This window comes from Cyanistes caeruleus, chromosome 10 (genome assembly GCF_971803275.1).
Source record: "Cyanistes caeruleus chromosome 10, bCyaCae1.hap1.1, whole genome shotgun sequence".
Classification (NCBI taxonomy): domain Eukaryota; kingdom Metazoa; phylum Chordata; class Aves; order Passeriformes; family Paridae; genus Cyanistes; species Cyanistes caeruleus.
Genome location: NC_141710.1, coordinates 14,267,657 through 14,294,771, shown reverse-complemented (window position 1 = coordinate 14,294,771; position 27,115 = coordinate 14,267,657). Strand labels below are relative to the sequence as shown.

The 27,115-nt window shown below is 47.2% G+C and overlaps 1 protein-coding gene across 4 annotated transcripts in view; it reads left to right on the top strand.

Annotated features, from left to right (window-relative positions):
• The window catches only part of IL1RAP (interleukin 1 receptor accessory protein), a 53,318-nt gene that overhangs the window by 2,110 nt on the left and 24,093 nt on the right, over positions 1-27,115 (top strand). For all 4 annotated transcript variants that reach the window (XM_086843384.1, XM_023933054.2, XM_086843385.1 and 1 more), the window contains exons 2-3: positions 14,757-14,824; positions 26,413-26,698. In XM_086843384.1, the coding sequence (XP_086699510.1) occupies positions 14,758-14,824; positions 26,413-26,698 (353 nt within the window). In that variant the 5' untranslated portion in view covers position 14,757. The remainder of the gene's footprint in view (positions 1-14,756; positions 14,825-26,412; positions 26,699-27,115) is intronic.

Here is a 27,115-nt window from a genome sequence, read left to right as displayed (position 1 = left end):
ATGCCTCTGTGCAAGGCAGAGGGCAGGGCTGCATCCACACAGCGCTGGGATTGTTTTCTCTGAGTCTCTGCTTCTAGCTTGAGTTCAAAGTATCTGCATTTGGTATGATGCTTGCTGATGTCTGTCCATGCCTCCCCAGAGTCGGGAAGGTCCTCTGATCCCTCCAGGGTGTGGAAGGAAAGCTGGTGTATGAACACTTCTGGGCTCTCCCCTTCCAGGCTCTGTTGGTCTGTGCAGGTATTCTGCATTTGAGCATGAACACGTGCAGTGGGGATGAGTACTGCCCTGTTCTGGGCTCCAGCAGCCTCATCCCCAGGGTCAGCTAGTGCTACCCAAAACCAACTGGCACCCCAAAGCACACACAGGTAAGAGAGACTTGAGGGGGTAGGGAGAGTGGTGTGGCAGCAGGTTGGATGGTGCCTGGATACTTAGAGGTGTGGAAAATGCCTCCCTGCCGCCTCAGAGCTGTAATTTTAAGCTCTAAAATAAGCATTCAGGAAGAATGAGGCAGAAGGATTTTGTCCCAGCTTTATTCCTTCAAGACCTGCATGAACCAGATGCCAGCTCTAGGGAGGAAGCATTATACTCCTTCAGAATAAGAGGCCAAAATTTTAGATTTTATTCCTTCTTCTCGCTTACGTTTGGGTTTCTCTGTTGGTTATTTTGGCAGGCTCATGATTCATATTTCTTTTCCCATCTGTCCTGGGTCTCCTCTCTTGTCAAGTGTCCTCCCATTTCAGCAAGACTCTGACTTGCAAAAACTTGCCACAAAGCCCTTGTGACTGGTGGTGTGGGAGAGGAGGTGCCCCAGCCTGTCTCTCACAGCACAGGTTGCATTAGCCAGGGGACAGTTAGAAAGATTATATCAGCATGTGAATGCATGCATGTCTTTTTTTTTTATTTTTTTTTATTTTATCATACAGTAACGGGGACTGCTTTGGGAATAAAAATAGAAATAGGGAAAAGCCTATATAAGCTGAAATCTGTGAACAGCGCCACGTTATCTGGGAACTAAAACACGTTCTACAGTGGAGCTCTGCTCTCCTCCTTCCTCCCCTCTCTCTCGACACAGCTCACGGGTTTCAGTGCCCCCATGAGCAGAGCCTGTCTCCTCCATGCTGCCAAGCCTGTGGCAGCTCTGTACCTGGCGGGTGGGAGCTGGAGCATCTCTGGCTGGGCAAAGTGGGCCAGATGTGAAGGCAGAAGGAGGCAGAGCTGGCTCTCAGGTGTGCCATGCTTGAGCTGACCCTTCTGCACACCCTGTGTGAGGCTCGGGGGCCGTGTGCAGGTGGGGCTCTGCCATCCACGGTTTGTAGCTGCTTTGTTCCACTCCACCACCAGCAAAACCTGCGGCTGAGATTCGCTGCTAAACTGGAACAAAGCAGCTTCTTCTTTTGGGAGGTATTTTAGGATTTCTCCCCCCCACACCAGTGCTTTTCCCAGGCAGAGGGCTAATCTGATGTTTCTCAGGCACAAGGCTGGTCCGTGTAGGGCTTTTGCACACGCCTGAGCCAGATGAGCTCAGGGAGGGTGCAGGGAGGAACTGATCTGGGGAAGTCACTGGAAATGGTGCCTACGCTGCAGGGAATTGTGATCTTGGCCAGTGTGCTTACTGTGTTCAGCCTCAGAGGTCCCAATAAGACACATGCACAGAACATGATATTCATAAATTCAGAGTCTGATTTTGCAGAAAGCAAGACACAGGAAAATGAGTGTACAAGTGTATGTGTTTTGTTATAGGGTTCTCTAAAAATAGTTGCTTGTAAAATAATGTCCTCACTACAAGTCAAGAATCGTGTCTTTAGTCAGTCCTTTGTTAATTTAACAGCTCTCAGTTTCATCAAATGGGAATATATCCCTAGGAATTCCTCTGACACAGGTTTCCCCTGAGTCTGGATGATTATCCAATTACACTTTAAAGAAAATTACAGCAAGGATAATTGGCTAAAGATAGAAGCATCTGAGAGTGTTAGGGAAAGAGAAGGAGAAAGTGTGAGAGAGTGAGAGCTTCACTTTCTCATATGAGTAAATGAGAATTATTTCAGTCCTTAACTTTTGCAGTAAGCGAATTCAAGGCCCCTGGTGTTTGGATCTCCCTCCTTCTCTCCCTCCATCTACTCTGTCTTGTTATGTGTCAACTTGATATTTAGATGAAAAAGTTATATTGATTCTCATGGAATCGTTTTACATTTACATGTGTTAACAAAAAGAGACTGTTAACTTAAATGCTCTATTTGCAGCAGAGAATAAGAGATTTCCATGAATCCTGGGCTCTGTCAGGGAAGTGGTAGGTGGCTCCTTCTCCTGGGAACACTAGGAAGATGCCAGAGAGCCATTAGCTTGGAGATGCCACTCAGAGCAGGGCCATCAGGAGCTACCAGCTCTTCCCAGCTCTCCCTAGGTGCCCTCAGACCCATTTCTGCCTGGCAGGAGCCCGGATGGCCCCGCACTCCCATCCCACGCCCTTGGCGGGCGTTGGGATCCCGGAGCCGCCATGGCAGAGTTTCCAGTTGCTTGGGAAGCATTTGGGGCTGCCTTCAGGCCCACTCACTCTTTCATTCCTAGCAGCAGGGCTGGGCGAGCTGTGCTGTTTAACCCTTGCAGTGCTGCCTCGGCCGTGGCTCGGGGGCTCTGTGGGTGCCGGTGGCAGCTCCGTGGTGCAGCCTGGCCGTGGATGGGGTTGGGCTCCCCAGCAGCTCCCTGGACAGCTTGGCTCTGCTGCAGCTGAAGCACGAAGGCACGACATGAATCATTCACTTACACAAATACTTAAGAAGCCTCTTCAGCTTTACTGAGCCAAGGTGTTATCAGAATTAGAAGAGGGCTTTAAAAAAAGAGTAAAAAAAAAAAAGTAAGTTTTAATACGTCTCTCTTTATCTGGGAAAGCTGCTGGGATTGCTTTGTTTGTTTGTTTGTTTTCCTCACAGTTTTGTTTAATCCCTTGAGTTACTGAAATAAAACTGTAGTGGAATATTTTACCTCTCTTAGGCCTGATGCTGTTTATTTAGAGGAATGTGAGATGTTTCCAGTGTTCGGAGGAAGATTCTTAGATATTTGATCAATTTGTGTGTAAAAGCTTGCAAAACTGTGTCTTAAATGTTTATCTTTAGTGCTGACAGGATGTTGTGGAGTTGTTTAACTGTATATTTGTAACAATTATACTGCTTGGCAAGAAATACATGTTTTCTTCTCGGAGGGAATTTTTGTTGTTTTTTTTTTTTTTGGCCTTTTTCTGCCTGTGAGTTGTGGTTATAGCTGCCTTTCTTTTCTCATTTTACTTTTTGTTTTAGATGTAAATAAAGAGCTAATTACAGTTAATCTCAGTGTAAAGGAATGAAATTTTTAAGAGTGAAAAATAACTCCCATCTGTTGGATTCGCAGTAACGTTTTGGGGTTTGCCTTCTACTTGGAAGGATGCCAAAACTTATCTTGCTCAATTTAAAGTTTTCTTTGCACTATTTAAACTGGATTTTTAATAATTTATAAAAACAAACAGAAATGGAAATAGCTTTTCAAATTATGTTTGGTCATGTTCTTTATGTGGTGGTTGCTAAAATGTGAACACCTCTATCTGAAATGAGTTCAAATCCCACTGCCAAATTCTATAGGAACAGGTTGAAGACCTTCTGGAAAAGCATCTATTTTTCATAGTAGTGTATTGCATTTCTCTGTTTCCTGCCTGCTGAGGCTCCATGTGCCCAACTAACCAGCCCCAAAACCACTTGTTCCAAGGGAACTGTTCCTTAAATAGTTACTATTTCAGACAGGCTCAGAACCCCATTTTTGTGATGGGTATGTGCTACTTTTTGCCCCATCACCTCCACTGACTGTTGAGCTCAGGGAATTAATCCATACTTTGTACTCATATGTTATCTTTCATCTCAGCATCTCTAAGCACTTTAGAGATACTAAGATGCACTGCTGTGGTGTGAGATGGAGAGAGGCTGTTCTAAATGTGGCTGGGGAAACAGAGGCACAGATTTCAGAAGCCTCTACTAATGCACTCAGTTCAGGGGAGTCATTTGTAAATTCTCTAATGCCTGATTATCAGGGAGGCACTACAGTTTTTCATGCACTGCATTTGGTGATTGGTGCGTGCATACAGATTACATGTACATTAGCCAGAAACTCATATTTCTACCCTAAACTAGAGACTTTTGAAACCTTCAGCCTTGAAACCTTGGAGACTTACAGGAGCCTAGTAAATGGCAGTGTAAGGAGTACAAATTCCTAGTTATTTTTTCTCAGGTTGGTCCTGTTGCAAAAAGTAAAACCTCACTTCCCTCCCACCACAGTAACGTCCAGGCCCCCACCTACATGAATTTATTAGCAATCTGTTAAGTCAAAGCTCTGAGATGTGTAAAAAAATACTTAATTTGTCAGTAAGAGCCATGCAAATTCACTGTAATACAAATAATTGAATTTATTCTGTTGAGAAATAGCCCCTCTTCCTTCAAGCACAGCTAGCTCCCAGCCCTTGTTTTTAAGAATGGATCTGGGTAGTGGGAGGATGTTGCTGCCCAGCTGGCAGGCTCTGGAGGTCTTGAGGGCACCTAGACTTTCTGAATGAACACATATGTGCTGCTGGATCCCAAAATGTGTTGCTCTAGCAAATTGTGCTGGTTGCATTTGAGCTGATGTGTTGGGCTGCCTGAAGGACAGAACTCAGAACTCCACTGGAATAACATCCCTGTGGACTGGGATGGGATTCCCCCATATCCTTTCTCTTGAAAAAAAATAGCCATAGTCTCAGTGCATTTATCTTTCTCCTCCTTCCTTGTGCTCTCTCATGTTGCTATGTGGAATTTCGGGAGCCTGTTCAACTGTCTCCTTGGGAGGTTTCACACACACAGAGTCCCTGACCACAGGCCATAGAGAGATAGAAACACTTTTCTCCATGTTTGCTGTGTCTTCCTTTTCTCCCACCTCACAGGGGAGCTGTACCTTGCATTTCAGCCCTGTTGAATACTCCAGGAGGGTAGTGTTTCCCCCTTATAATTTTTTTTTGCCCCCTTATCTGACAGGTGCAATGACTCTGTAGTTGCTGAGATGAGGTTTCAAAGAGCAGGAGGGAACCTCAACCCAGCTGTGTTGGTTTTGCACAGCCTGGTTTTTGGTGGTGATGGGTGGGGGAGCAGAGGTGGCTTCTGTGGGAAGGTGCTGGAGACTTCCACCATGTCCAGCAGAGCCGGTCCCTGGTGGCTCTGAAGATGGGCAGGCTGCTGGTCAAGGCTGGGCCAGTTGGAGAGGTTGGTGGTGCCTCTGTGATAACGTTTTTGGGAAGAGGATCAAGATAAAGTGGGGCAGGCGTAGTTTTCCTTCCAGTCAGAGAAGAGGAGGTGAGAACATGTGAGGGAAAACAACATGGAGACACAAAGATCTGTGGAGAAGGAGGGGCAGGAGGTGCTCCAGGTGCCAGAGCTGAGGTTCCTCTGCAGGCCATGGTGAGACCATGGTGAAGCAGCTGTGCCCCTGCAGCCCATGGGGATCCACAGGGATGCAGAGATCCACCCACAGCCCATGGGGATCCACAGGGGAAGCTGTGCTCCAGTGGGAGATCCAGTGGAGAGCGAGGGCCCTGCTTCCAGGCTGGAGCAGTCTGTCCTTGGTGTGCTGCACCCCATAGAAAAGTGACCCATGCTGCAGCAATTTTGGAAGGACTGCTGCTCGTGAGATTGGACCCACGCTGGAGAAGTTCCTGGAGAGCTGTCTCCCATGGGAGGGACCCCACAGTCTCACAGGAGATGAACTCCTCTCCCTGAGCAGTGGAAGAAAATCTTTGTGATGAACTGACGCAAAAACCTTCATGCCTGGTCTCCCTGTGCTGTTGGTGGGAAGGAAGGAGAGGTTGGGGGAAAAAAGGTGTTTTAAGGGCTTACTTTTACTTCTTATTATCCTCTTCTGACTCTGCTAGTAATAAATTCACTTTGTTCCTCTAAGCTAAGCCTGTTTGGCCCTTGGAGTGTTTTTTCCTGGTCCTTATCTAAACTCATGAACCCTTCATTAATTTTTTCTCTTCTCTGCCCAGCTGTGGCAGGGGAGGGTGAGTGAGTGGCTTTTGTGGGTGCCTGGCACTGGGCCAGTGTCAAACCATGACACCAACTTCCCAAAGACACTCAGTGATTACCTCCTCTCGATGCAAAGATGTGAGCCAGCCCAGGGCTGGGGTCGGCACAGATTTAAGGATATGAAGGCATCTGCTTCCTGGCATTGAAGGTGCTCAGAAATGAAAATTTCAGAGGCTTTTCAGATTTTTGGCCCTTTACAGCAGGGCTTTAGTGCATAGCAGTATTTCCCTGTGTCTCTGCACCTCATAGCCTTTGGAAATGTCAGCAGCGCATGTATTGCCTTTTGTTTGTCATTCAGCTGGAGGAATGAATTCATTGCCCTTGTGAGATCAATCATATTCTCCCAAAATAATTAATATTGATGACAGTCACAGCATACTGCTGCCTGCAGCTCCATCTCAGCCTTCCCACTGTGTGGGTGCTGTGGGTCAGAGGGCAGACTTTCTCAAAGGAGGCTCCTGGACTTCAAATTTCAGGGTGCTATTCTTTGAAGGTTGAATTTCAAGCTGCACTGATGGGGCCAGTGCAGGCAGAGCCTGAGCAAGTTTCTTGTGATGGTGCAACTGAATATTTGCAGAAGGAAATGTTAGAGACATGGGGAGCAAAAGAAATCCACATCACAGTGGGGGAAGGATTGTCTCACTTGTCTCACTTTTCCTCCTTTTTTCTGTGTGTACACAGCTTTTTCTAGTCCCCTTTGCAGAATGCAGCTATACTATGCTGACCAGAAGGGGACAGGTGCTCTCATAGCCACCAGGAGGGCCAGGTGGGTGTGTTGGGAATGTGGAGGGCTGGAAGGACCCCTAGAAAGCTGTTTTTAAGTGAGGTGCTGTCTTGAGGGAGGCTTCTAGCTCCTGGGCTTTCTATTTTTATATTCCTTTAAATTGATTGATGTGTAAAGCACACTTGGAGCAGCCTGTCTGAGCTGCAGGACAGGGATTGAAGCATCTTGATGTCTTATTCTTGTTTGCTTTTACTTATAAGGTTAAATGGGATTAAATTAACATGATTAATATAAGTACCAGGTGTGAAAATGCTGTGTGGCCCAAACTTGAAAAAGAAAAATTCATCTGACTTGCTTTTACCCTTGAATATGTTGCTCATCCCAGGATACCCAGAGTCACTTGAGGAAATCGTTCTCTTACGCCTCAGGAAGAGCTGGGGCTTCCCCACTGGCAGCAGCATGGGTAAACCTGATAGTGATGCTGGAGACATTGCAGTTGTTTGAGGAATTTGTGGCACCACAAGAAGGTAGATTCTTGGGAAGTGAGAGACAGTGATGATGTGCTCTGGAGCATGGTGGTGGTTGGAGGATTTTTGCCTGTTGTGTCCCTCTCTGGAGGAACAAGAAGGGAAAGATATTGTCTGAATATAGAGCAGCCATCCTGGGAATCTGGTCCTCAAGCACTTAGTGCTGTGAGGGGAGGAGATGAAGGAACAGGTATGTAGCTGCCAGCAAGGGCTTGAACTTGAACTCTTGGAGTGTTTTTGACTCTGAGAGCCTACTGCAGGTGATGCTGAGCAGGGCTGGGTGCAGCCCCTGGTGTGGCAGGGGAGATGTGCAGTGGGGCTGCAGGGCACTGGTTGGACCAGGCTGGGCTTGCAAGGAGATGCCTCCTGGGAAAGCTGCTCTGGAGTTTGAGAGTCCTGAGCCTGTCCTGAAAAAGGCATTAAGCCCATCTGAAAACCTGCTCAAGTCTGCGTTGTATCCTCTGGATTTAGAGACTTGTGCTGAGCTAGCTTGGGGCTGCTGCTGTGCAATCTGTTGCACAGTGTGGATGCGTTGCTATGTCCACTGGGGCAGTGGAACAACCTCCTAGGGAGGGTACTGGAGCTGCTTACATTGTAAAACCATTAAAAAGGTCAGCAGGCTGAATGTATAAATTAAATGCTTGTTGTCAGATGTCTCCAAGTGTTCCATGACAGTTAATTGGAACTTTCCCAGTGAAGGGGGGAATCTCACTTCGGATTTCTTGAATCTTCTCAGGTCTTTGAGCCACACTGATTACAGATTTCTATTTTTCTGTGCAAAGATTAGTTTCTCCGTTTATTTTGCAGTAGCACAATACGTGCATGTTTCTCAGAACTCTCCCTTCGCTATAACATAACTGTCCAAAATAGAAGCATTGTGTCGGGCTTCATGGACGATCTCAGCTCTCTTTGAAGCACGGCTGGAAACTTTTCATTCCCTGGCTATTCACACATAAAAAATAGACTGTCTTAGCTGGATACCTTTTGCTTGAGCACAGAAGGGCTCTTGTAGCTTATGGCTGAACTGCTCGGTGGCCAGCGTGGATCCATTTGTAATCCGTGCTGTTTGATTTTATAGCTGTGGCTCTACTTGCCCCTCTCCAGCCCACTCCACAGATCTCTAGGCAATAGTCCCAGCTGCTTGTTTGACTTGGCCAGGTGTGCATATTTTGTAGAGGTGACAGAGAGCTCGTTTATTTTGGATGTATGAAATGTAGTGTGTTCTGCCTGCTAAATTGGTGGCAGAGAATTGTCAGTGGCACCCTGGACTCCAGCAGAGCAGTGTGCAAGATCTGTAGCATTTCTGCTTTTCCAGCTCCTGAGAGGACCCCAGGAGAACTGCAAAGGGAAGCAGGGGATTCCAAATTTCTTCAGGTACATTTTCAAGCCCGCTGCTCCACTTCTCTCCCCATGTTTAGATTGTACTTTTTCTTTTGAGAGGGAGAAAAAAAAGCTTCTTCCTCTGAATTCTCATTGTTAGCATTAAATCTGCTAAGCCAAAAGAGTGCCAGGAGATGATATCTAAATGCCAATAGCAAATCACAAATTCCCTGCCTGGAAATCTCGCCTTCATTTCCCAAACATTGGCACTGGCACAGGTAAATTTTGCACTACCAAGGAAGCTCCCAGGAATGACTCACTGTGAATGAAAGTCTCCACACTTTTTCCCGAGCCTCTGAGCTTGAGGGGAGGCTGCTGCCAGCTCTGCCCTCGGGAGCTCTTGGGAGGGCAGCGTTGCTTCTGCAATTTGTGCTGCTCTGTTGAAGGAGAAATAGCTTGGGATCACCTCCCATAGTGACTCTGGAGCATCACACTGCTGTGCTTGTTCATCCCCTTGTTGGGGATTTTGTAAAATGTCATTATTAAAAAGCCATCAGGCCACAGTCCTTGGCCTGGATGTGCAGGCAGGAAGCCAGGGAGGGGCCGTGGTGGGGGACAGGCAAATGGAGCACCTTGGATGCCTGGTGTCATGTCCTTGGCTGGCAGTGAGCTGGCTGAGCCACTGGTTAAGAATACTATTTACAGATTTTCTTGTATGTTTGGTTTTGGTTTGGTATTCTTTCCCTTCAGTGTACTCAGTAGCCCTGGGTGTAAAGCTGTGTGCCAATGGCCAGGTCTGGCCAGGCAAGGCAGAAAATCCTTTGTGCTGGTGACAGGAGATGCCTCTCACCAGGGCAACTTTCCATCTGACTCCCACTAGTTTATTTTTTTTTCCCCTCTGAAAAGCAGGTGTGTAATATCTGCTGTAATTCTAGCTAGTGAAAAGCTTTCAGGCTGCTCAAATTTCAGCATTTCCTTTGGTTCTGATGACATAAATGACTTTTGTAATAGAAACATCTCAGAACAAATTCCTTTCAGCCCGCTCTGCTATCAGGCATGTGATGGCCTGGTGAGTGCAGCTACCCTGGCACAGGTGGGACCCAGCATCGATTCTGCAGCTCCCTGCCTTAGATGTGTCACCAGTGGATGCAGTGACTGGGTCACACCTATGGCTTCTGTCATATCCCTGATTGCAGGGCAGGCTTCAGCTCCGCTTGATTCCTGCTGAAATGCGCCTGGCTGTTCGGGAGCTGCTGCCAAGACAAATCGGGCTCCCTGCCCTCAGGAGAGATGTGAATGTTTGTTCTGAGGACAGCATTGGGGGCCCTCTGGTCAATGTGCCTGTGTTTGAAGTGATGAGTGTGGCGTAGCATGCACGAGAGCAGGCAAAGTGCTGCGAGCTGCTTTTGGTGCTCATCATCAAACTGCTGCTGGATTCCTCCCTGCTCTGCTCCTGGGAGCCATCTGGGGATGAAAATTGTAATGAGTGTGGTTATTCCTCCTGAGGGGTAAAAGCTGGACTTCCAAAACCCGTGGCCTGTCTTTCTGCCCAGGTGTCACATTCAGTTTCTCTGGAGGGCTGTCCCTGGGACTGACCAGCTCTCTGCAGAAGGGGCCCCCCTGTGAGCAGGACAGAGGGGGGACCTTGGGCACCACAGCAAAGGGCAGTGCCAGGCAGTGCCCACGTGGCCTGTGGAGGAGATGTGGGGTCAGAGACACTGCACAAACCCTGGCTAAGTGGCACCAAGATGGTTTATGCTACAGTAATTCCACCTTTTGTCTGACTTACTCCTGCACATACTGAAAAGCAAAAGTGTTTCCTGGAGGGCTGAAGGGCCTTTTCCCATTTTCCATTAGTGTTTTTGCTGTTACTTTTCTGCAGCTGCTTTTTCAGGCTGCCCTTTGTCTGCCTTTTGGATTCTTTGAATTTACTTGAACTGTGCATTTATTTTTTTCCATAAGAAAACGCAGCAAACTCATCGAGCAGCCTTCTCCGGTGCTGCTGGGTGATGATGCAGGGAGCCAGGGCTTGTGGGCACGCTGTGATTGGGAGCAGAGAGCCGTGCCCCTTTCTTGAGCACCAGCTCTGCTCTGCAGCCCATCAATCAACCTTCATCTCCAAGTCCACGTGGCACAAAACCAAGGCATTTCCTAAGCTAGCCCACTCCGGATTTTGACAGTCTTCCTGTTGTCTGTTTGGGGGCTCTCAAATGCTTTTGAGTTGGGACAGAATTACAGAAAGAAAATAGTATGAAAAACCTGCTTTGGCTGAAATTATTTAATAACTTTTTTCAGAAACTGCTTTATTTTATATTCCCTTTCAGTCAGAGCACTTAGTGGCAAGGTTCTGAAGGGTGCTTTTGTTCTGCAGGCCGAAGTGTGACTTCTCAGTGAAAAGAAGAAAACCTTTCAGCTCTCCCTAGAGGCCTGTGGTTAGGAGGGACAAAGGCATTTGTCTTGGAAAATGCAGCATTGTTCTGTGGAATTGGTAGAGTGTCTTTGAGAATAGGTGTGCAGTAGTTACTTTGAGTGCAGTTCTCTTTGTTAATTACTTGACTTCTGTCTTTGGTTTTATAGTTGTTTGGAGAGTGCGTGGGCTTTGCAGGGTCCATGCTGCTAAAGGCAGGAGGGAATGATGCCTTGCTGAAGTCTGTTTGACAAGAATGTTTTATTAGAAGATGTTTTATATAAAAATATTCGTGTTATTTTCTGACATAAAGGCCACTTGTGACCAGTATGAAATGAAAAAATCAAACCTTTCCACCCTCTTTGATATTAAAAGCATGAGACACTTCCATGACTGTGCTTCCCCCCACCCCGCTTTTCTTTGCTCCTCAGTAGACAGAAGGTGAAAGTTTGAAGAAAAAAGTGCTCAGGAAGGAAAAGGGAACAATTTCTGATTTGAAACAAAGTGAACATTTCAAGTTAAGTTCCTTAAAAAAAAATTCTAGCAAGGGCTGTGATGGATCGTTTTCCCTAACCGCTCTATGAATTATTATTAAAATGTTAATTTATGGAGACATTAAGAACACCTCAGAGTATATTGGTCTCGTGAGAAGTTCCTGGAGTGCTGAGGATGTATCAGAGCTCTCCAGCTACCTTCTGGCTGCTTTCTAGCTGCAGTGTGATTTCTGAGCTGGTAAGCTCTCCTGCTCACTGATTTTATTCCTGGCTCCCTTTTGCATTTCCTTTTATTTTTATTTGCACTGGGTGGATGCAGCTGGGTGAAGCCCTGTGCTGCAGCCTGGGCTTGCACTCCCTGGCCTCTGGCTCCTTTGGCTGCAGCCACATAAACTGGAGTTTTGGTGCAGTTCTACAGAATTGCGCAAGTTCATCCGACGCCACTGGAGTTGCATCACAGCCAGGAAAAATGGTGACATGCTCTGTCCTGTCACGAAACACAGAATCAGGTTGCTGGGAAAGGCTGAGAAAACTCTTCTGTTCCTGGCACAACCAGGGTGGGTTGTAGTCCTGTGGTGTCCAGTTCTTAAGAGCATTGCAAAACCCACCCCTCTCTGCAACGGGATGCAGTTCTCTTCTGTGTCACCACAGGGCTGCTGTGGGAAAGACCTTTTTATTTGGGGGATATCACAGGTTTGGGGCTACTTGGTTTTTGGGGTTTTTTTTTAGTAATTGTGTGCCATAGGAATGGAGCTGGGCTGGCAAATGCTGGCGTGGTCAGGGCATCCAGGAAGTTGTGATGCTTCCCCTTGACCAGCCCTTGGCTCTGTGTGTGTCCCTTCCATGGCCCCTTGCATTTTGTGTCGAGTGGGAGCAGCCAGGGCTGTGGTCAACCGTGTCCCTTTTCTCTAATGGAGAAATTGCTGTAATCTGACAGGCTCTGTGTCTGTCTGTCTCCACTGATAAGATCTCTGGAAAGCCTGGAATGAACCAGAAGTAAATCACTCTATGTGTAAGGCTTCTGATTTTATAGCTAGGTAGAGCAAGGAAAAAAGGACTTTCCTACTAGTAGGCAGAGAATGGAAATCTTGGATACCTTGCTCATGGGAGCAGAGACCTGGTGGCTCTGTGAGGCAGTTGAAAGGAGCATGTTCCTGTGAGCATAGCTAATGGATGTAAATATTAGCTCGTTGCAGAGTTCATGTATCACCGAGTGAAATGTTGTAGTTTATTTTGGCCTCAGGCCACACAAATGGCCTTGCTCAATACAAGGAAAACTCATCCAAAGTCTGTAGTTGTTCCTGCTTGCTTCAGGGCTGAATTCAGTCTGATTTGTGCGAAATGCAGGAGAGAGTCACTGGAAAATAAGGGTGAGTTAGGACACGCTGTGCATTTAGCTAATGACAAATGGAGAGGGAACCATGAGGGATCTTTATTATGGGAATGATTCCCCGCCACTATTTACGCCCCCTCTCTTCAAGCATCTCATTTACCAAAAATTCCTAAATTCCTACCAGAAGTGTGGCATGTTGAATCTCTCTGTTCAGTCTAATGGCATAAAGATGTTTTATCTTTCTTCAGCATTTCCAAGGGGTAGGAGTGCTTAATGTTGTTTCTTCCCTATGGAATCTTAAGTAACATTGGGAGCTGGTTGTAGGTGGCAATAGAGAGGGGTTTGATAAGCAGCTGGCATTTCAATTTGGAGGAAGGTGATAGGGAGTGATCAGCCCTCTCAGCTGGGCCCTATGGGAAAAAAACCCTTATTTTCTTCCTTGCTTCTTGACCATTTTTGAAAGCCTGATGGCTTCAGAGGCAGTGTGCAGCCCTTTCCATGGACTGTGCTGGGAAGAACAGGCATGCTTCAGATTTTCTTTGTCTCTTTGAGATGTGCCCAGCAGAGGGAAGGCATCGCACAAAGGCTTTTCAGATGTAAGCTCTGAAAAGGAAGGATTCAATATCCGCTGCTGGGTTTTGAGTAGTGCAGTTCACGTGTTGCATTCTTGTTAATCTCTGCAATCTGTACAATCTTAGGTGTTCTCTGCTTATGCACAATGCCCTTCTGTGTACTGCATATATTCTGGACAGGTTTTTGAGGGACATGTTTAAGGGAGCTCTGTGGCTTCTCCCCCCACACTTTCAGTGCACCCTGATGGAGCAGGTTTCTCTGTCTTCTCATGAGCACATTCCTGACAGTATCACCGTGCTCATTACTGCATCTGCCTGGCAGAGCTGAGATGCTTTGATGGAGTTCAGCCTTTTAACCATCTCTTCTCCCTTTGTGATCTGACAGCACCCAGGAATATCAAATGTGACCTTAACCCCTTTAATGAGAGCATCTAGTAGATGTCAGTTTTCATGACTACCAGCTTATAAATTGCATCCTGAAAAACCTAGAAACAGAGGGAAATTTAATTCCAGTGAGTGAGCAGCTCTGAGAGCCGAATGCCAGATACTGGAGCAGGCAGCCAGTGAAACTCTGGCAGTGTACATTTATCTCAAATTGCAGGAAATTGTGTTCTGTAGCAGGAATGGAAAAGTTTGGGATTGTTTTTTGCTTATCACTGCTGCTTAGAAAGTCTAAGCCTTTGTTCAGCTCATTTCTAAAAAGTGTACAAACCTGGCGCTTGTTTACCTCCTGCGAGTTCCAAGGCGGGTTTGACTGGGAAGAGCTGGTGAGGCTGTGTCTTGCCCCCAGTGCCTTCAGGAGCAGGCTGAAGCAGGCAGCTGGCCCCTTTGCAGGTCACTGGCAGCAGACCTTGCCAATTCGGATTGCTCTGGTGTGGCTGTCCCGTCAAAGTGTCGAACACGTGTTCGATGTGCCGCAGCCACCGTGAGCGCTCTCTGCACTTGTTAGAGATGAGCAGAAGGAGGTCTTGGCAAAGGACCTTCTTTTGGGAATCAAAACTTGGGATTTGTAGCCTCCATTTGACTCCTTGTGTGCTCCCTGATACAGACTATTTCAGTGGGTCGAGTCAATGAGCTGGGCTGTCCTCTTCAGAGCCATCACCTCCAGGCTTGGCAAGCTGCCTGCAGGAGGAGCGATGCTGACATGAGGGTGCTGTTCTTAAGGAATCTTAATGAAATAAAACAGGCATGTCCCAGAATTAAAGGATCACTGGGTTGATGGAGGGATAAGCACATTTACTCAGAGTTTAGAAATGGCCTGCAGTGATAAAGCAGTGTTAAATAACCATGTCTGTGTGCTTTATCTACCAGGATGAAGATGGTCAGTGTCCTGCTGGTTTCACTCTGGCTGTCCATGGTCACCCTCAGCAGAGGCTCAGGTAAGGATGTGGCATGTGATGGACTCACTCACTTACTGTGCATAGAAGAAAACTGTCTCCAGTGAGTTTTGAGCATTCACAGTACTTCTGGACTAAATGGTTGTGTGTAAAATACTTTAGTAAAATGCATGAGCACAGTGTTAGTTCTAGGGGAGGCGTTGTACAATGCCCTGTGTAGAGACGACCAGTGTGGTGTGAGCAGGTGCATTAGCAAATAGCAGGAGCACCTCGACCTAAAAGTGCTTTGCAAACTCGAAGTGTCCCCTTTATCAGTATCATTATTGCCCTTCTGTGAGGGGTGAATCCAGGGCTTGGCCCATGGAGCTGCCTTATCACTGAATTGCAGGAAGGACCCAGGCTTGAACCTGAACTCTGCTATCCCTGGTTGGATCTGGAGGGGACTGAGATTCAGCTCTCCAATTCTGACTCATGCCTCAGCAATGCAAGGGGAGAGGGGAACTTCTAGAGTAAGAGGAGCTCAGATACCCGTCTCACTGAGTCACTTTCCTGACAGGAAATATGTTGTCATGCTCGCAGCTCCTCTGGCACTCGTTCAGCCCAGCTCTTGTGAAGAGGCAGATTGTGCATGTCTCGGCTCCGGACTTCCTATTTGGGGGTGGAAGGAGACAGCATGATTTGCAGGAGGCAAGTGGAGGGGGGGAGGGAGGAAAGAACAGGAGCTGGTTTTATGGGGGGGAAATGTTCAGAAATAAGGCCTGTGCAGGGATTTGATGAGTCTGCCCGTGAACTCTTGTCCCTCTGCAATGCTGGCAAGCAAGCAGTTACAATATACCCGGAGCAGATGAACAGCTCTTCTGTCATTCTCTCTTGGACCACACTGAATTATTGTGGGCCAGATCCACAACGTGCACTTCAGCAAGGTTCATCTCAGTGCAGTGTTCATGCAGAGGCTGAAGCCTGGGAAGTTTTTCTCCCTGGGCTGCCCAAGGGCTGCAGGCACTCACAGTAGGCTGTGATCTTTAGTGGGGGGATGTCCCGTCCTGGCTAACAGGGCTGGGTGGAAGTGGTGAGCAAAGGAGAAAGAATACATGGCCTAGGTCTCCTCCACTAATCCCTAGTGCATTGGGAAGGAGGGACCCAGCAACATGGATCTCAGCTGCTTGCTGGGAAAATCCCTGCTTTGCTTGTGCTTCTGGACGAGCTGTTCTGCTCTCCACCAACGCAACATCCTCCTCCTGCTGAGACAGCATTACAACACCCCACGTGCAGTCATCTTGGGTTTTTGCAGAAATGGGAGGTAGGTGCAATTGAATCAGGATTGCCCAGGAAGTGTTTGAGCAGCTCTAAGAGCTGACGCAGTCGGCTGGGAAGAAGCTGATTTCAGTCAGGTGAAATGAGCACCCTGGCATTTGGGTCACACAGGCTTGTGCCAATTGATCTGACAGAACCAGAACCCTCTGTGCATTTCTGCAGGGCATTTAGTACTTCTTAAATATTTCTCTAGCAGAGTTTTGCTGTGCAGGGTGGCCAGAAGCCTTGTAGAGTCCAGCAAGACTGTAAGTCAGGGGGTGATACATGAGATGTGTGATCAGTTAAAATACACTTCTGCAAATCCACTGCAGTGTATGCATTTAATTTCCTGACCGTCTGCCGGTGTCAGACACACTTTTCAGTTCAAAGCTTCCTTTTTGTGCCATGGACTTCATAAACCAGTTTGGGCTGTCAGAATGTCCTTTGTGATTCATGATGGGCTTGGATGGCTGTTTGTACTTGAATGGAGGGGCAGCCTTCTGTGCAGCCCTCTGTTGCACTGCAGGGTTTCCTGGGACTGGCACCAAAAGGAGACTGGAGCTCAAGTTTCACCCTTGCAAAGTCACAAATACAGACCAGTATGGGAGACTGGCCTTGTTCTGGAAATGTTAAAGCATTTTGGCTCGCTTTTCCTTCTTGAAGCAGGGCATGTAGGTGGGGGGAGCAGAGCTGAGCTTATCTGGAGTGAATGCAGAAGGGCTGTGCACAGTCTACTGCTGCCCTGGTGGTCACCTAATATCAGGCAGCACCATGGGGATGGGTAGCTCTCACTGGGGAAACTGTCTCCTGGTATATTTAACATGTGTGATTTGGTAGGGATTTGTCATTTCAGCGGAGTCCTTTTCTGTGCTTTGACTGTTAAGTCATGTAATGCTGTGTTGTTTGGACCAGCTCTCTCTCCAACCCAGGCTGGACTGAGGAAGGCTGGAGGCAGGGACAGGAGTCTTGTTGTGGTTTGCTGCCACTTTTCCTGCCTCTGCCATCCTTCCCAGTGGAGCAGTTTTGTCAGCAATACTGACCAGGGACTGCCCAAGCCAGGGGTACCAGCTCTGCTGAGTCCCAAGCTCTGTGAGCTTTCAGAGGAGAGGCGAGGAACCAACACTTGCTAAATTTCAGCTCTAAAATACCAGCACTGCTCTGGCTGCAAGTGGTCTTTCCATCCATTTAAGCCACTATGGCTGTCAGTCTCTCTGGCAGTGCATCAGAAAGCTTTAGCATTATGTTTCACCCTACTTCCTACTGGAGAGACAAACCCACAAACTTTATTTCCCCTCCAGATTTTGCCTACAGCACTCTGGCTCTAAACATCTGTTCTCTGGGCTCTGCTGTTTCTGCTGCGTATGGAGGCTGGTGCTGAAACAAAATCAGTTGCTGAAAGGGAGGTGCAAGCTGTACAAGGGAAGAAATGTGATCTGAGTAGTGTAGAGTAAAAGATGTAGAGCCTGAGACTGAATTGGTGCCTGAGTCTTCTATTCGCTCATGCTGAATGCGTGGGCAAATCCTTTCCTAGTGTTGAGAATATGCACGATCTGCAGTGCCTGGGTTTAAATTCCTCACTCGTGACCTTTGGGTCAGTGTTTGCAGAGGTATTCAAGGTCTTCTGCTTTCCTTGCCTAGCTAAGCCATCCTTAAGATGGAACTCATGTTGTAGGGTGCTTAATGAACCCAGATGTTCTGATAGCCAGGGAAGGATAACAAAAACCAATGGACCCGGGTCTGGTCATACAATAGTTTCTTTGGCACTACTGAAGTCATATAAATATACTCTGGCTTAAAAGAGATGAAAAAACAGGTGGACAAAGAACATAACAGCTAGTATGAATACAGAATAATGTTATCTTCTTATTTCTGAACAGAGCTGGCCAATGTTAGATATCAACTTATTTATAAGATGTAGCTGAAATTGTGCTTCTTGTTCCATTTTTTTTCTCTCTGATAACTAGGCTTCTCTCCCACCATCCAAGAGTTGTGAGCTTCTGCAGGGTGAGGGCTGGGGAGATGACCATGGCTGGGAGTATTGTTTGAGGGAATTGCAAAAGCAGAAGAATATTGTTGCCAGGAGAGGAGGAGCAGCCTCATGCTGATTATCTAACAGACCCATGTAGTGTGAGCAGGTACCTGCTGTGCATAAGTAGCCCTTTGGTGGGGGGAATCATCATGTTTGCACAGGAAATGCCTCTGTAGTTCCCTTGGGGGCTATCAGACAGGCTGTGTGGTAGGATGAGCCCAGGACTGGGCCAGAATGATACCCCAGCGTGGCAGGTAGTGGCTGGAAGGCAGCCAGGAGCTTCTCTCCTGGGAGCTTTCAGGCTTTGCTGTTACTTGCTGGATTGTGAACATGTCTATTTACACTCCCCCATATCAGAGGCTTCCAGCTACTTTGGTTTTGTCTGCTTTGAAGTTGGCTCCAAAGTGCCAGATGTCACCAATGCTTCTGGGTTCAGGTGGTGGCTGGAGCAGTGGAGTTCTGGCTGCAGTGAGAAAGAAACAGGGGTCTGGCTCCAGAGGTCAGAGCCACTGCCTGCACTGTCTCTCCCGAGTGCTGAACTGCAATGTGTGTCTCTCTCACGCTTAGCAGAGAGGCAGAACAGTTGCTTTTGGCCAGGGGAAATTTGCAGATTAATAAATTACTGTCTGTAAAACACTTTGAAGATGGAAAGCCCTGTACAGCTCCTCAGGATTATTACTATATGGCTCTTATGCTACTGATGGGGTTCCAGTGGCCTTATTTTCCTTATGATTTGTGACAGCCCCAGAAGCTGAGAAGCTTATTTTAGTGTGTAAAGTCAAAAGAAAAATAGATTAAACTGCATTATTGTTTTCTAAAGAGACCAAATCCCTCCCCCACCATCATCTCCTGGGATTTCCTGACTTCCTCCTACTCTTCCAATCTCAGCTTCTTGCTGTCCTAATTTAGGATGTGATTTTATAACCATCCATACCCATCTGTGAGCTACTGTGATTGTAGAAGTTTATGGCACTTGAGGGCATGAAGTCATTTGACACTGAGGGTGTTGAAAGGTGCACAGCCCCGGAGTGGATGGAGATAAAACCCGTGGAGCAGGGCTGACCTGGGTGCAGACGTGTCCCCACAGCCGCCAGCCTCCCTCCACACCAGCCCACTGAGGAGATAAAACCTCACGTCTGCTTCTTGTCAGCTGAGGAAATGGGTTGTGAGGGGGGCAGGCTCTGTGCAGGCATCTCCATGGTGTGACCTATCTGCATTGAAGAGCAGGAATGTGTGGAGGAAAGCAGCCCTTTTTGGGTGTGTTGCTGATATGGTATTCACCAGTCACTTTTGCTCCTCTGTGTGTATCAAATGGGGCATCAGGGAGTTGTCACGTCCCCCTCCCACAGCCCAGAGCTGTGCTCTCACTGTCAGATGTTTTGTGGCACCCGGGTGGCTCTGCTGAACTCTTGGACCTTACAGTGCATTTTACTGCCTGCTGCCTTTGATCAGCTCCCATCCTTATCTGAGGACAACTGCTGCAGCATCTTCGTGATGCAGACATCCCTGTGGGATGGACAGGGAAGAATTGCTGACTGTATATTAAAGCAGGCAACACCTGGCTAAGTGCAGTAACTGGGCTGCAAGGGTTTAGCTAAGCAAGCCTGTTGGCAGAGCCGGGAGTTTAGGCTGGACCTTGTCAAGTCCCAGTGTGGTGTCCCAGGCACACGAGAGCCCCTGCCAGCTTAAGCACAGCTCAGCAGTGATGCTGATCAGATAAACCCCCTTTTCATGCTGCCTCTCCTACAGATGACTTTGCAATGAGAGCAATGGGGTGTTCCATTTCCTGTTCTTATCCTCTTCCTATGCTGCTCTGCTTTGCTTCACGCAAAAATTTTCTCAATGAAGTGGGATGGAAAGTAGCTGTTTGCTCTTCTTATCCTTCAGGGAAGCAGTTCATGCCCCTACCTTTATCGTTTTGATCTCAAATTTAAAGAAAGCCTCCAGAAAATTATGTCAAGCTTGCTAGAGAAATCTGAATATAAATTCTTTTTTGGTTTTTTTTTTTTTTTTGGCCCAGTTGCTGGAGGTAACCAAAATACTCTGCCACATGCAGTAAACAGCTTTATGCACAGATAGAGAGTGAAGTCACAGAGCTCACTGTGGAGGAGTTCTAAGAGACACAAATAACGACTACCCCATGTTGCAGGCTGTGCTTGATAAGGAGATTCAGAGTCAGAAGAGCTGGGCTCCATTACAGAATCATCATTTCTTGGATGTCTTGCTTTGGCTGTTTCCCCTGAAGTCAACAGAAGTTTATTCAGTCAGCTTGTTTTTCATGACTTTCACAGAGGCAGGTTTTCACACCTGTTTAAATTAGACATCCAGGGTCTAAAGTTAATCAACCACAACGTACAAGGGCCTTTCAAAACTGAGCCATTCTGCAACAGAAAGTCCTTTTCCTTCTTCTTTTCTCAGCTGTCCTACCTGTCCAAATGATAAAAGCACCTGGGGGGACAGAGAGTTTCTGTCCTAGTGTGCAGCAACCAGATGAGAGGCTTCTGTGGGGCAAGACAGGATGAATATGATGGAACTTGGGAGAAGTGTAAAACCATATCACCAATGCCATCAGAGCAGAGCTACATGGATGGGGTTGGGCTGTGTAGGAAGTTTGTGCCAGGACCACTTCCACCTCCTTGCTCTGCTGGAGAGGCTGTGGGAGGAAGGCAGTGAGGTTACGAGAGGCCTCTTTGGATGCGTTTCCACTGGAAGTGAGATTATAAATTTCTGTGGAATTGGCACAGCTTCTAGGTTGATCCTCCAAGGCTGCATTCAGCTACAACCAGTTTTAGGTGTTCTGTGGCCACCTTCACTGCTGCAGAAGCAGTGAGAGCAAATGGTGAGAGCCAGCTGATCTCGGCTGGGCCTTATCCAACTTCTACGTCATTCTCACCCATCTCAGCATGTTTTGCTTTGTGCCTCTTCTCCCATTTACGGGCAGAACTTCTCATTTTTTTGTTCCACGCTTCTCTCCCTCTGCCCTGTTGCATGATCAGATGGGATACTATAGAGCAGAGAACAGCCGGGGAGCAGGACGTGGTCTCATGCAGGGTGGAAAAGGAAGAATGCAGACACAGTGGGTAGAGTGGGTGCTCCTGGCACTGGCATAAATGGGAGATGAACCCACACGTGGTGCTGGCCACAGCTGGTGCCTCCTGTGCTCACAGCACGGCTCCTCCATACAGCCTGGGTTCCTCTTCTTTCTTCTCACTGACTGAGCTTGAAAGATGGTGGTGAGGAAAATTTTTTTAAGGTTGTAAAATGGTTAAACTGGTCAAAATGGTTAAAATTATTAATTCTTGCTTAATTGCTTTGTGTGATCAGTTCTTTTGCCTTATTGGTGCTGATTTGTGCATCAGGATAAGGGGCTGGCCTTGCTGCGCCCCCAGGGCAGAGGCTGATTCATACCAGCTTTGCTCTAAGGTACTGCAGCAGGGCCAGATGAAGAAAGTAGGAAGCTGTTGAGATCTGTCTTGGCAGCCCCAAAAAGGCAACTTTGTCCTGGGTCACAGGAGGAGAAGTGTGGCCAGGAGGTCAAGGGAGGAGATTCTGCCCCTCTGCTCTGCTCTGGTGAGACCCCAGCTGCAGTGGTGTGTTCAGCTCTGGTCCCAGCACACAAAGGACATGAATCAGTTGGAGTGAGTCCAGGGGAGGGCAATGAAGTTGATCAGAGAGCTGGAGCACTTCTTCTATGAGGACAGGCTGAGAAAGTTGGGGCTGCTCAGCCTGGAAAGGAAGAGGCTCTGAGGAGATCTTAGAGCCCTTCCAGTACAGAAAACTGCAGGACTTCTCACAAGGGCGTGTAGTGCTGGGAGAAGGGGGGATGACCTTAAGCTTATTAGGAAGGGTAGGTTTAAATTTGATATTAGGAAGAAATTCTTTGCTATAAGGGTGGTGAGGCACTGGAACAGGATACCCAGGAAAGCTGTGGATGATGTATGCCTGGAAGGGTTCAAGGCCAGGTAAAATGGGTCTTTTAGTAATGTGATCTAGAGGAAGATGTTCCTGCACCCACATCAAGAGTGTTGGAACTGGGTGATTTTTAAGGTTTCTTCCAATCCAAATCATCCTATGATAGTACAGCCCCATCTGATGCTGCAGCTGAAATGGTGTGAGGAACAGGGATCATTCAGCTGGCAGCACTGATGGCTTTGTGTCCTGCTGCCACAGCACAGTCCCAGTCTGCATGCATGGCAGGCCCCCTGAAGGCACATGAAATCAAGGTGGGCATCCTTATCCTCACCCTTCTTCCCTGCCTGCACTTTGTCTTACTGTTCTGGAGATGAGTGTTTCATTCCACCATGCAGCCTCCCTCTAGCCTGTGTGATCCTCACTCCTTTCCTAAGCAGGGCTGTGCAAACAGGACCATTTCTTGCCTTTTTCCTGCCTTGTCTGTCCCAGGTAGGTATTACAGGTCAGAGGCTGCCTCGCTGTGTAATTGCAGAGCGTTCAGCAGTAAGAGGGGTCAAGGTATCTGCAGTGCTCTTGATTGGTACTGAGAACAAAGTGGCTTCTTTCAAAATGGTTTTGCAGAGACATTTCTAGGAAGGTGCATTTGTGGGATGGTGTATTTTTAGAGAATTTTTCTGTGTCCCTCAGGTGTGTGTGTAGTGCTCCATTTGCTGTGGAGTTGGATATAGCTCCATTCCTCACCAGTTTCCATTTGTTAGGGAACCTCTGGAATCACAGCATGAATGCTGATCCCACTTGATTTAATCAGGAGCTGCTCCAGCAGCTGTCCTGTGCAGGAAACATTTCAAGAGAGAAGAGGCCAACTTCTGAGGCTTAGCCAGTGAAAACAAGTATGAGTTGCTACAAATGGGCACAGCACCACAGAAGTTAGTGCTGTTTCTCACAATTAGAATTGGATCCTTGCATCTTCTTTCTGCAGTGCAACCTCAAATATTGTTGCTGGTTTCTGCAGTGCACCCTCAAATATTGTTTCTGGAATCAGGATAAATCAATGTGTATATATATATATATAAAAATATAAAATTTCATAGTGGGAATGCTCTATGCCAATTAGCAGTCATGCCATTTTTTTCAGGCTATCTCCAGTTTAGACAGACACACAAGTAGTCGCATGTTGATGTTAGCAGCAAGTAGGCTCTGAATATCCAGTAGAACTTAAAACAGTAGAAGGAGCACAGAATGTTGTGGGGAACTGTTGGATGCAAATAAAATTATAGCAATAATAATGTGGGTAACCCCTCTAGTTAATGGATGTGTGTGGACACGTTGCCCCATCTGCTGGGCTCTGCTGCAGAAGTGCCACTGCAGCAAAGGTTGCTGTTGTCACAGGGAGAAGAGCATGGTCACAGCTGAGGGAGAGGAGGCTCAAAAGGTGTGTGTGAGGGGTGCCCTGCACGTTATACTCAGCAGAGCCTGGCTACCTTGGGAATAAAACACCCCAAAATACAGAAATAGCAGCATAACTGTCAGCACGGCACAGGGAGGGAAGCTGTGGAAAGCACAATTTCTGTCCTTGGTGTTCTGTGTACTAAGGACAATTTGCTGCATCCTGTGGTGTTCCTGCCACCTCTGCCCTGAGTGATGGGTCATGGCAGTACTTCTGAGCCCTCAGAGTTGTGCTGGGTGGCTTTGCCCTGGCAGCCAGGAGGAGTCCTTGCCTTGGGAGGGAGGCACAGCCTGGGATCTCACCCTGCACGGCCTCTCCTGTGCTCTGGGTGTAGCTGTTCATTACCAGCAGGTATGTGCTGTGTCTGGAGTTCAGAGCTTGCAGCACCCCAGGGTGCAGCACTGGGAGCCACAGCAGCACCTGTTTGCTGTGACAGTGTCCCTGAAGCCAGGCCAACTCTGAGACAAAATCTCCAGGTACAGCTCTTACAGTAAAACAATAGCAATCTGCTCTTCCCAAGCCAAGAAGGCAAGGCCTGGGCATTGTTTTAGAGAAATGTAGGAAGAAAGAAAAAGAAAACAGTTGTATTTATTTTCAATAACTCATTCAGGTTGAATGGGTAAGTAGTTTTACAGTGCTGATTTAAGGGCTGTTGCAAAATGCAAGAGCTGCTCATGATTGCAAATTTCATTGATCTTGACTCCTAGAATTTCAGTACAGTAATGTTTTATATAGTTTCTTCTCTCCCCAGTCCTGCCATTTGAAGTAATAAGGATGATTTGCCTTTATGCAGCCCAAGAGGAGACTCAAGTTCAGGTGCTGGGAAGAGAACCTGGGCATCCTGATTTACAGACCCAGGTCTGCTCCTTTCAGAGGGGAAGCCTTTCTTTGCAGAAAAAAATGCCCTGTCTCCATGAGTAACAGTCCATGCTTTATCATGCAGTTAGCAGGCTCATTTGTCTCATTACCACTATAAGGACACTCACTATGCCTATTCATGGCCTCACCAGCATAGTGCTGGTTCCAGTTTGCCCTGATCATGGTAGTGATGGATCATTATGCTCCTTCCCATGGTGTGAGGCTTCCAACAGTGGTTTGGTCTTTGAAAATGAGTCTCAGCACTGCTGTGGTAGCAGTGTGGTAGCCATAGTGTGTGATGCTGTGCACTTTTGAAAGATCTGTATGTTTTTAGATAATGAGCACTTTCTAGGTATTTGGGTTTGGGACTCCTATGAACAAATGCTTGTGTTCTGGGTAGCTTCACTGCCTTTTCCTAGCCCAATTAATTCTCTTCCTCCAGAAGTAGCACTCTGTCATATGGGTGTTTGGCATACTGCAGGAGGAGCAGTGCAGCTTGCATTTACATTTATGTGTAAACCCGCCAGAAAACATTTCTATTCTTACTGGCCCAGATTCCTCCTGCCCATGACTAACCATTGCTGAGCCATAGGAGTTAGCATCACTGCCTTTAAGTGCTGCAGGCCTGTCTTCTCAAAGGATTATATCTGCCTTTTTTAATTAAGTAAAAATTTGGGGGCAAGCTACATTTCACTGTCTATTTAGGGAAGAATAAATGCCAGAAATCCTGCTTTGGGCCTGTGAAGTCAGTTCAGAAGAATTCTGAAGAATTGGGCTCAAAGAGCATATTGTGTTCTGCTTCTCCTCTCAGTCTGAGTTCTTCTAATATCTGAAAATGGGAGAGGCTTTGCAGAGCAGTCTCTGTGAGCCTGTGTGTGATGTGCTGAGACACTGCTCCCAAGGACTGCTGCAGGCAGCACACCCCTCTCCTGTTTGACTCATTTTGGGTTCTCAGACGTCAGGCTGCCCTAGCAAATGCCTCCCAGCAGCTCCAAGAGAGGCACTGGGAAATGTGCCATGCTGTGCTCTGCCTCGTCAGCGTGGGGAGACAGGAGTTGCAGTGACAGCAGCTTCTCCATGTGTGGCTCTGACAGCGCAGGTTGCTCTCAGGTTTGCTGACACCCTGGTACTGCGCTTTGCTTGCACCGAGTCCCTGCCTGCCTGGACATCCTGATGGGTAGGAGGAATGGAGTGGAGAAAAGTCCTCAGAAGAGAAATGGGTTTGGGCTGCACTTTTTGTCATGAAACTGTTTGCTAATGACAAGAATATCTTTTTTTAAAAAGTTATTAAAGGAAAAGAGCTTTATGCAGTGTTTTCTCATGCTGGCTGGTTTCTGTGCCAGTCCATGTCTTCTGTGAGCCACGCTGAGCCACTGCCTGTTGTTGAACTGTGCCTGGGGTTTGCACCTGGGCACTGCCTGGGAATACTAAAGAACCTGCTGCTACCTCCTCTATACTGTCCCTTCTTCACCCCAACCTCCAGTTCTAAACTTCCACTATTCCATTTATTCCTGCTTGTACTCATCGTGTTATCCTGGTGTGCACAGGTGTCACATGAATCCATCACAGGAAAGACAGTCCTCACTTCTGGAACCCAAAATCCATCTTGTTCTGGCAGGGAAAGTAACCCACAGCTATAAGGGAGGGTTGATGTTTAAATTATTATTTTTTTTTTCCTATTTCAGCACTTTCCATCTTCCCTACCATCGTGTATGGACACACACCTCTGGCATTGCTGTCATCCAGATTTTATCTTCCCACATAAGACTTTTGTGGTAAATTTTCTTGGAGCTCCCTAGGAAGCCTAGTTTTATGTAGGAATATCCTATTCTATTGTGCTGATGAGAGATAAATAGCTTGGCAGAAACGTAGGAGGTGTACAAATGAAAACAGAAGTTTCCGAGTTCTCTAGAAATGAACACAATGTTCTTGCTCTGTTTTATGAAAGCCCAGTTTGCTTTCATTAAAAACACTACAGTTTTGCCTCTGATTTTAATGGGGGCAGGACAAAGGGCTGTGGGGAGCATGGGCAGAACTGTTTTATTCCTGCAGACTTGCAAGCCTAAGGCACCTTGTTCTTCCTGGCTGCAGAACGCTGCGATGACTGGGGAGTGGACACCATGAAGCAGATCCAGATTTATGATGGGGAACCTGCCAAGATCAAATGCCCACTTTTTGAGACCTTCTTGAAGTACAACTATAGCACAGCCCATTCTGCTGGCTTAACCCTGATCTGGTACAGGATCGCGCAGGACCGGGATCTGGAGGAGCCCATTAATTACCGTCTCCCGGATAATCACATCAGTAAGGATAAAGACACCCTTTGGTTCTGGCCTGCCCTTCTCAATGACACTGGGAATTACACCTGCATGCTTAGGTAGGTTGTGTGGTGCAGTTTCTGTACGTCTTCAGTGCAATCAAAGGACTTTAGTGGAGGTGGGAAAACGATGCTGTTAGCACCAGATCTTTGTGCGGAGACGACCATTTACATAAGCATTAGTGGGAAAAGAATGTTACAATTATAAGACTGCTCAGTGCTGAGCCAATTTACATGGCAATAATGCTTGGAGCCTTGCAGACACTAACGAGCGTGCCTCTCCTTGCCGCAAGTGTCCGTGAAAATATTATTGCTGAGCCCATGGCAAAATCCACAGGCACTCACCATTAAGAAGTGATCTGCATGTCTAGAGTAAAAATAGCTTCAGATGCAGGGGTAATGTTTTGACTGCACGCTAATTTGGCAAAGATTCATGAGATTCAGACTTCTAGGAAATTAAAAGTGTCTCTAACTGTG